We start from the raw sequence: 10,408 nt of genomic DNA on the forward strand, positions 1-10,408 counted from the left end.
GCCAGTACTAGGTAATGACTTTTTTCAACTGACTCTAATATCTCGCCCTTGTCACCTACCATTTGAGGCTGGCTTATCTTTATTGTAGCCATTGCGAGAACCTCTCACTTCACTGCAACAGTCAAATGTGTAGCCTTAAGACAAGTAACATACGAGTAGAACGGCTACAAAAAATTGTGGCATTGTTGTACTGAAACATCGTGTGTAGCACGCAACACTCTGCAGCACGAATTGTTATACATGAAGCTGCCAATCTGGAGGTTTTTTTTCAGATGCACAATATTTGCCCTGTAAGTAGCTGCGCCAGTAGCCCTGCAAGACTAGTAGCTAATCTTTACGACACACTCAGCATGTTTGTTTGATAGTTGACATATATTTCAGGCAAAGATGAAAATAAATCATGATGACAGCAAAGTAGTGATATATAAGAGGCTCTTCTGACCACCTATCAATAGCGACCAAGGCCATGAAACGTTGGCAATGCACGTCACTTTGACAATTACTGTATGGTCACTGTTAAAACTATCTGATTATTACTTTTGGAAGAATGTTGCAAATGCAGACTTGTAGGTAGTTCAGCGCAAAGCCTATGTTCAGTTGTGGAAATCCTGAGACATGCACAAGCCTTAAGATGCACCAATGCACAAAATACATTGCAAAGTACACCGGTGCTTCTACATATTTTCTTTAAGAGACCTTCCTCTTGCTGTTGCTGCTTTGACAAAGACAAGTCTGCTTGTCAAAAGATTTGCTCCCCGTGTTCACACAAGACAAAATTTTGTGGAACACCAATGTGCACCATGGGTCACTTCTTGGATGAAAATCTTGAAACAAGTGCTTGTGTTAGAAGCTCTACAAAATATAATATGTTGTAAGCAGTGACTTGCTTAAACTGTACTACGCAGTTGCAACAGGAGTCCTCAGATCCCTAACCAAACAGTTATTTAGTAAAGCTTCCTCAATTGGGCAGTTACCTGGGCATAAACTTGCATCCACTGCAGCTAATGATGCATTGACAAACATAATCTCCTATTTGTCTCTTCTGTGGTGCATTCAAAGAAACTATTCCATTTCTGCAAAAACACGATGTACAGCAGCTGCTTGGATACTGCTTAAATGTACAGTGCAACATTATAAGTGGTAATTAACAATAGCACACAAAAGTTAGACCTTGTGAGACAGTCTTTCTGTGATGATGATGTGCTTACCTTGTGTTGGTCATGAATTCCACAAGCGGCACTCGGGTTTGCTGGAAAAGAGAGGTCAGTACGTTATCCTCATCGGTCACCAAGTTAAGTAATGCTAGCTGTGCCCAGGGGTGTTAGTTAGGACAGGATTTGGATGCATAAATCTTGACACCTATTCTGCAGGAGGTTCAAAGCGATGTATGAACGCAAATGTTTACAAAGTACGCAGGTACTGGTAAAGTTAGAAAAGATGTCTAGCAAGGCCCATACAAGGTTAGTCATTTGCTTGCTTGCTCAATGTATGGGTCAGATAAAGAAGAAACACCAAACGGTGGTTTAAACATCGCCACTTAATTGACGATGCAGAAAGACAGGCACCACAAAATAAGCAAATGTGGTCGCTTCTTTTTTCCTCTGGGCTTTTGTTAAAGGGGCCCTGCAACACTTTTTCAACATGGTCAGAAAACGCTGCCGCTCGGTAGACGAGGGTCCTGAAAACATGTGTGCCAAACATTATAGCGCAGCACGTGGCCTAGAATTTACAATTAATTCTCAAAGTCAGCTAGAAACTGCTCAATCTCCTCTCTACAAGTGATGCCATAACCCCAAATGACTGTACCATAAACACAAAGTCTACGGCCATAGCCTGATTTGAGCACTGTGAGCCTCAGCGGGATGCCTCTATGCGCCGGCGCTCACGATCACACTGAAAGTAAGCCGCAAGTTCGAAGAAAAAAAAAGTGCTCAAGAGCATGACATGCGCTGACAAACAGACATCTTCTTGCCTTCTTGTTGTCATCCATCCCCCCCTGCTTAGCTTTCAGCACGCTCGCTAGTACAAAAGGAGAGAGAAAGCGCTTAAAGCATGCGACAAATCCCTGTAACTCTGCTAGTTCTTGACGGATTATAAAAATTTCTGCAGCAGTCGATTCGTGAGGGAATGCACTCCTTTAATGAAGCCACTCGATGATTAATTGGAGAAGTGTTGCAGGGCCCCTTTAAGAGCTTGTTTCAGCTTGAATAATATAGTTGAAGCAACCAGTATTGCTCCCTCAGAAACCCTTGATATTCCACCTAATTAAAAATCTGAGGGGCCCTTGAGCTAAAATTAAGCCATTGCTCTGTGAACAAGCAAGGAAAATATCATGCAAAATGGCCCTCAAATATACGAGCAACGACGCCTGTTCTCACACGTCAAGGTATGCAAGCCGTCAACAAACCATTCATCTCTTACTTAATGGGAAGCGTGGAAAAACGAGACACGAAAGGAAGAACACGGGACGAGCGCTGCCCAGTTTTCCAACCTGCTGAAGTTAATCTCTTCCTTCATGCTGTAAAGAATAACGAAATGATCCAGTAGGGAAGTTAACAAGAAGTGCAACTGGTGTTTCAGTAAGATTCACTGGGATGAGCATGCAGCATTGTGGAGCTCATTGTCAACTAACCTCAGAAGACAGCTTTCCTTTGTCTTCAGGAGTACCCCACTTTAAGCTTCGCAATTAAAATCAGTGGGTTCATCGACGTGAACTCATGGTGATCACTTAGCCACAACTTCGGCTCACCATTGTAACAGCAACATTTCCTTTTGCGAGAGGGTGGCTTAGGAGGAGGCAGAAGGACGCGTGGATTTGTTGACCCAGGAGTCAAAATGTAAGAATTTAACTAAATGCAAAAAAGAACCCATAAACACAGAGGCTGATAGCACCTGTACTGCCTAGGCACCACTGCTTGTGTCAAGCTATTAAAAAAAAGTCTCTTCCTAATATCGCGAATAAACGTCCAGAATCAATATTCTCTAACTCGAGCGAAACCAACCGGGCGTAAGCATGTTGGACCTAGAAGAGCTCTTACAGTAATACCAAACGAGAAAGCAATAATAATCGACTTCAGTAAGGCTACGGGATCAAAATGAAGATGTTACTCGCCTTTTCTGTGTCGTGCATAAGCGCGATCATGCTTCACATATCTCAGCAGAGACTCACCACCAGACTGTAGCAGGATGCGGGCACAGGTCTCATCACTGTTGGTTGCGGCTGCGTGAAGTGCTGTCCTTCCATGCATATCCGGTGCATCTATGAGCCGCACCTGCATTCAAGCGTTAAATACACAACTGCCCACTCGAAGACTGGATGGGGAAGCACGCATTACCTGGTCGCCGTTGAGCAAGTCTTCTAGCAGCTCGGCGTTCCCCCACAGAGCAGCCTGGTGAAGCAGCTCGCCCGGGTATTCTTCACGATCGTCGGCCATCGGGTAGCTTGTTACAGCGACACGAAAATTGGCAAAGATCAGCGGTCATGCTTCCGCCACGGAAGCGGTTCGAGACCGCGGTCATTGCTTCTTGCGATGGGTCAAGAACAAGACATGGCTGCACACGGCGGCTATAAGACCGCTTATACGGCGTTCTTCCACTCACGTAGTGATTACGGAGACCGACCGCTCTCTTTACGGGGATCTGCTTACACAGGCCGGACGCAGAAACGAGAGGAAAATACAGCAGCGACAGCACGCATGTGGATGAATAGACGTCGAAATAACGTAGAGCGTATCAGACTTGCGCTAAAAGAAGCGGGCACAAGCGCGCGGAAAACTCCTGTTGACGGCGCTATTTCGACGTCACCTACTTCTCCACTGCGGAGAGTTGCAGTTGGTTTCGCCCCTTGCACCTGGGAAGTTATTATGGGAGATGTGAAGGAGGGATACCTCTGTCCCATCTGCGTGGAAGACTTGGGAAACTTCGAGGAGCTGACAGCTCATTTTGAAGCCAACCACGCTGCCGGCGAGCGAGATGTTTTGCACTCGCTGAAGGGATTCATCGGTATGCGCGATGCGGTACACCGCCCCACTTGTTGTAGCATGCTTATAAACTGTCCATGCATGCAGGACGCGCCAGGCGAAAGATCCTCGCGGACTCTCCTGTCCTCGAGGAAGAACAAACGCCTGACTGGGGGCAACAGGAAATTGGTGCGTATTCAATTATTACACGAGTCGCGCTGGAATGCCACTATATAATTCCTGCGCAAATCACTTTCAGGAGTTGTCCAGTCTCATACAGGCACTGTACGGATGATCCGCGGTCGTCGAGTGGATCGCTACGTAGGGCAGAGCAACAAGCTGCTCATTCGATTGACCAAACTTGTAGTGGACGCCCCCAGTGACCCCGAGATGAGGAAAGGTACATGTGACGTTAACTGTTTATAGTTTTCACTTCACGCTGCCACTGCACCAGTGCAAACAGCGCTGTCCTCTAGCCACTTGTGTGTAGCAACTACTGTCGTATCCTTGAATAACCTACCGCAGGCCATTGGAACTATGACCAACAAACTCATCCCGAAGAGTTTTTTTGGTTTCAGAAACAGTCGACGTTTTTGTTTGCCCATTTGGTAACGTGAAGGTTTGCTTGGCTCATTGCATTACTTGTATATAAATCAACCCAGACTATTTCAAATATATGACATACAATGTGTAAGTACTGTGAAGGCACGCTTGCCATGGTTAAAAATGAGGAACATGTCCTTGCGACATGTTCATTCGTTATATGCTGAATGTTGCAAGGTCACTTGCTCCAGCTAAGTGCAGACGATAACACAGGTAATGTGTGCTACTGTTGAGCTGCCACATGCATGAACAAGACTGCTTATGTTGGATGAAATGTTCTGGAACATCGGAGTGCATGCCGAAACGCTTGCCAGCAACGTCTAATAGCCGGCACCTGGCTACTGTCACTACAAGGCGTGTAGTCATTCTTTCTACCTGACTAATTTACTGCAGAGTTTCTTTTTTGTCAAATCACTGACTTTTTTTCTGCACATACGTGATTGGCAGGGTAGTACATTAAACATCAGTAGTCCTTATTCTGAAATGAAGCCAGTGAATTGTGCCATGCTGAATCCAAGGTTGAACACTGCGCGTGCATTGCAGCACGTGAACGGTCCCTCGTGCCTTGGGTGGAAGATGCGGACGTCAAACTGTGCCCCAGCTGTGCCAAGGCTTTCAGCATTTCTCGTCGACGACATCACTGTCGCCTCTGTGGAGGCATCATGTGCCAGCTATGCTCAGAGTTCCTGGACTCTGCTACTGTTCGTAAGTAACTAAGTATTTTCTTTTGCCACAGTGAAGGCTCAGTGGACCGTGTCATCAAACTGTTGAGTGCAAGTTGGTTTCCAGTTATGGAGGCAGAATGCAAAAGTGCTGATTTACTGTACATTGTATGTACACCGAAGAGCTACATGTCAGAATTAGTCGGGGTGGGGCGCTGACTACCCACAATATCTCTTATAACTAACCATGTAGTCCCAAAACATTAAACTCCACACTTAAGAAATTTGGTGGTGAACTTCCCGAACAACAACTGTCATAGTGTACGAAGCATCTAATGGAGCGAGTCAGAGGCATAATGGTACAAGTGTATTATTTTGTTACATTGCTAAGAGAGCAGATAGGCAATATTAGTTAGCGTTGGCATTACGAGGGTAAATATGGTACGCTTGACGCAAACAATACACATTTTCAAAATTAATGTTTTAGTGCAGATTTCACCATGATTATAGTTTTGCAACAGTTTGTGTGACCTAGTTTGCCTACTACCGATTTCTTTTTCCTTGAAAAATGTTATGTTGACCCAAGAACTGCTTCCAATACCCCAGTATTACTTCATATACAATGCGTCTTTCTGTCTTAACTCCATAAATTATAGCTCGCTTTGCAGTAGCTACTGTATCTATAAAAATACACCTTGTGTGTATGTCTTGAGGCTTTCTGCATCTGTGACAGAGGCAGCACGTGCGTGCCTCCAGTAGTTGTCATGCGCAGTGTGCATACAGGAAAGCCTGTTTGCAGAGCAGCTGGTGGCATCTGCTGGGAGCCCATCAGCCAACGTTGGGGAGGAACCGCTGCGCCTGTGCCGTGACTGCCGTGTTCTCTTGAACCGCCGCCTGTTGCTTCCCGAGCAGCCACCCCCACTGTTGGCGCAATACGAGGTTCTCTTGCACACTTTCTCGACTGGACCCCTTTCCAATAAGAACCACCATAATCTCAGTCTGACTGTTGCATTAACACACTATGTATGCAAGAAAGCACTAGAATAGCGTTCGGGAACTTTGCGCTGCATAGGCGGTACAGAAAAACACTCACGGAAGGCACAGAAAACACAAGAACGGGTAGGCGCAATCATGCCTATCCGATCTTCTGTTTTCTGTGCCTTCCGTGAGTGCTCTTCTGTACTGCCTACGCAGCGCAAAGTTCCCCAACCTTTGTTCAACATGTACGAACTAGCCCAAAGGAGTGCTTCACTAGAATAAGCATCGCCTGCCTTCGCTTGCTTTCTGTTCTTTTTGTCACGTTTAGTATTTCTGTGTGCCTCTTTTTTTTTCGAGTATATTATTGTCACTGCTATGTATGGGATGGGACACATATCCATGTTTTTGTTCTGGTCTCATGCAGATATAATTTTAGTGCACTTTGCAAACTAGTGCCAGTGGTTTTACATGGTTAAAGTTTGAATGCCCAGCCTACAGAAATTAAGGCTAAATGACGAAGTTAAACAGGCACCACCAATGCTGAGAAGTGCATTACATTCAATCCCTTGTTCTTGCAGGCAGTAATAGGCACTAAGCTTGTTGCGTTTGCTTATGTGTGGGGTACTGGCTTGCTTCACAAGCTTTAGGAAATGCTCTTGTACTTGTATATAGGATTACAATGGCCAAACTTTATTTTCCTATCAACTTCATTCCAATTGTAACATATTGTATGTGTAAATACTGACATATTCTTTACATCCTTTTCATACTTTCAATCCCTTATAGTTTCCACCATGCAAAGTAGCATGTAGGTGACTGTGTGCACATGCTGGAAAAAAAGTCTTTGCATTTCAATAGAAAACTCTCTCTCTTTTCAAGTCGAGAAAAAATTTCTCTTCTCTGCCTGCAGCGCCTACGGAAACTAATGGATGAAGCTGAGAAACTGCTGCCCGGCTACTATCATCTGATCGATGGAATGAGGTGGGGAACGAGTATGCTACATTTGACGAAAGTGCAAAAAAAGATTGTGCCACAACTGAAATGTTCTTTTTACGAATGTGCATTGTGGTTGGACGCCTTTCCAACATACTTACAGACATAGCCTCTTACAAAGCAGTTCCACCAAAGAGGTACTCTACGGGGAGGTGTCAGAAAATGCGTTTATAGTATAGTACTACACCATTTACAGCAAGGTGTACCGGAACAAAAACAATGGACCGGGGAACACCTCATCCTCTTTGTCCGCAGGATAAGCGGCTCATGAGGGTATCGTATATTGAGGCGAGACGTAAAGTGTTTCTCTTGATATTCAGGGAAAATCAAGAGGCTGTCATCCCTAGCAAGATGTACAGCAGAATGTCACAACAAACTCGCACTGGATGCCATTTTTATATCAGACATTTTGTTCTTAGCATACATACATTGTGCAGTGACACCAGTGAGAAACGTTCTGGAGTTGCTGTTCTTTTATATTATCAGGTGACTCATGAGATTTACGTTGTCTTCAAATGCAGCTGTACTGCCTTCTTCTTTACTGGGATTCGTATTCTACCAAACCGTGAGACACAGTTAAGACCAATGTTGTACCTCTGCAAGCTTACCTCGACTTGTTTACACAAGCGGTGCAAATACAGGGTCTCCAAACACTTCAGCAATGGCACCTGATGCTCAGAAATACTAAATCAGTAGTGAATTGAACTAGCTTTTTGGGAGGAACAGCTACATTGCTATGCATGCAGCGAATGTTACTAAGCTAACAGTTACACGATTGGAGAAGAGGCACCAAGATTGAACAGTGTCCTGGCAAATCAAGAGACTTCTTCCAAGATATGGCCACAATCATCGTCAAACTGGAAACTAAGCTGAACATCACGCTATGCATTCTTCTATGCAGGGAAGGTCGGCCAGGACTTGAAGAGGAAGCCAAAGCAACAAGGGCGCGCCTTTGCCGAATTGCCGAGCAGCTAGACCTAGTCAGGTGAGCAGCGCCGCTGCTACTTCAGGAAGGTTGGGCTTGCCTTCCACGATGGATGCCTAAATGCAGCTAGAACGTGTGAAGTAACCATTTAGCTACTTTATTTGCCAAAAGAGCAAAGAAACAGAATGCATGCTGAGGGTGGCAATAGATTGCCGCTGACGATGTAATGAGACAAGATTGCTAAGCTACTCTGGTGGGTCTCGCAGTGTCATTGCTCAGCAGTTCGTGCTTTGCCTTGTCCCGCAGCCGACAGATCGGCAGCGGAGGCACCACGCCACGCCAACTTCAGTTGCGGGGTGCCCTGCGGCTAGCGGCCAGCCACTTCCTACGTCAGGGACTGTTGGGCTTGCCGGGCCTGCCAAAGCCACAGCCAAAGCCGGAGCAAGGTTGGAGCCCCAACAGTGTAAAGGCCCCACCAGAAGAGGAAGACCCCCTGGCACAACAGATGGCCATCATCCGCGGCTACATTCAGCAGGCTCGGCAAAGCCAGCGCTACGAGGAGCTGGCTTCTCTCGAGGCCAACCTGCAAGAACTCAAGCAGGAGTATCTGCGGCGCACGCTTGGCACACCAGCAAAATAAACAATACTTAATTACAGACTTTCTATAAACATGTTGTATAGGACTCCATGATGAGTGTACCCCATGCACTGCAGCATTCAACAATGTTTAATTTTGAAACGTTCGTTAATGTCTGGTATTTTATGTGCCATAACCACAATATGATTACGAGTTTTAGAAATGTGACCTGGGCTAGCTGGTACGAATTGACTTGAGACGTAACTTAATTAGTGCAAAAAGGACAAGATGAAGGAAACAGACGGGATGCGGCGCCTTGTCCTTTGTCCTTAATTAGTGCAAAAAGGACAAGGCACCGCGTCCTGTCCATTTTCTTCATCTTGTCCTTTTAGCATTAAGTTATGGTCATGAGGTATAGTGTGGGATTTTGGCTTAATTTTGGCCATATGAGTTTTCTTTAATGTGCACCTAAATACTATAAGTGCACATGTGTTTTCGCATTTTGTCCCCATCTCAGTAAGGTAAAAAGTTGGGCGAGTTGGCGTTGGTTCATGATAAGCAGAGGGGCGCGATACAACAGTACACAAAAGGAAAACAGTGGACACGGGACTGGGTATGTCCCCATCAAAATGCAGCTGCCGTGGCCAGGAAACGAACCTGCATCCTTGAGATGATGCATTTCGTTGGAAGCCGACTAACACCACAGTTTCTCATCAGATCTCATCCCATGCACTATGAACACCACTGGTGGCACTGGTCACACCAGCGTTGCGAAACGCCTGGTAGCTACTGGGGTGCCCTTCCTTCCGCCCAGCAGGAGTTACTTTGCATGCTGTGCCACGCCAACGTATTGCATATATACCATATTTTCTTGCATATCACCCGCAAGGGATATCCACAAAATTTGGAGTGCGAGTTATACGTGAATTTTGGTGTGCAAGGTGGCTTCACGGCACTCCTTCATGGCAATGCAAGAAAAGCTGGTTCACTGCACTTTGTGGTGTCTTTTAACAGTGGAGTTGTTTAAGCTTGCCATGTGTCCGTGCGGTGTTAGCAGAAACTCGGCCTGGCTTTGCATAGTCTAAGTCAAGTCGGCAGGTATGCGCCATTGAAACCGTATATGTGCCAAGCAGCTCCTAGCATAGCCATCGATGCCTAGTGATAGTCAATCGATAACCAATAGATAGCCTATTAATAGCTAATCGATAAATCACCAATACATTCTAAAAAACGCTTGGATGTGCTTAGCATGGCCCAAATGCATGACCAATACCTTGTGATAACCAATCAATAGCCAATAAATTAGTAACCGATAATCAATAACCAATACATTATAGAAAATGGATGATCTTAGGCTGACCCAAAAAATGCATGACTGATAATCTGCGATAACTAATCGATAGCCAATGAATAACTGATCAGTAACTTGAATTCTGGAAAACGCTTGGTCATGCTTACCCTAGCCGTACATACCATAGAGGTGGCAAAGTACATAGCAAGGGGTGGGAAAGGAGGAGGGCAAAGCTGCCAGCTCTGCTGCTTTTTAAGCGCGAGACAGACGGTACGATTTTCCATGCGATGCGACAGCCGACACGGCGGTGGGGGAGAGGGAATGGTGGCTGTCCGATGCTATGAGAGGTCACCATTCCAGTTTCCCCACCGCCGTGTCAGACGTTGCATCGCATGGAAAATCGTACTGTCTGTCTCGCCC

The 10,408-nt window shown here is 45.6% G+C and overlaps 2 protein-coding genes across 2 annotated transcripts in view; both read left to right on the plus strand.

The window, feature by feature from the left end:
• The window catches only part of LOC119397092 (leucine-rich repeat serine/threonine-protein kinase 1), a 140,557-nt gene that overhangs the window by 54,088 nt on the left and 76,061 nt on the right, over positions 1 to 10,408 (plus strand). The gene's annotated exons all lie outside the window — the stretch shown is intronic.
• LOC119397094 (rabenosyn-5) lies at positions 3,747 to 8,789 on the plus strand. Its single transcript, XM_037664536.2, has 8 exons — positions 3,747 to 4,002; positions 4,068 to 4,148; positions 4,219 to 4,359; positions 5,106 to 5,267; positions 6,024 to 6,163; positions 7,113 to 7,183; positions 8,097 to 8,180; positions 8,427 to 8,789. Exons 1-8 carry the CDS (start codon positions 3,864 to 3,866, stop codon positions 8,758 to 8,760), a joined length of 1,152 nt encoding a protein of 383 aa, XP_037520464.1. The 5' UTR covers positions 3,747 to 3,863; the 3' UTR covers positions 8,761 to 8,789.

The sequence above is a fragment of the Rhipicephalus sanguineus genome, chromosome 6 (assembly GCF_013339695.2).
Source record: "Rhipicephalus sanguineus isolate Rsan-2018 chromosome 6, BIME_Rsan_1.4, whole genome shotgun sequence".
NCBI lineage: Eukaryota > Metazoa > Arthropoda > Arachnida > Ixodida > Ixodidae > Rhipicephalus > Rhipicephalus sanguineus.

Bases quoted from the DNA above. Each gene is read 5' to 3' on its own strand.
- LOC119397094 (XM_037664536.2), top strand. From the start codon at position 3,864: ATGGGAGATGTGAAGGAGGGATACCTCTGTCCCATCTGCGTGGAAGAC. The intron at 5,268-6,023 runs GTAAGTAACTAA...GCCTGTTTGCAG, and splicing joins CCTGGACTCTGCTACTGTTC to AGCAGCTGGTGGCATCTGCT. The intron at 6,164-7,112 runs GTTCTCTTGCAC...CTCTGCCTGCAG, and splicing joins CACTGTTGGCGCAATACGAG to CGCCTACGGAAACTAATGGA.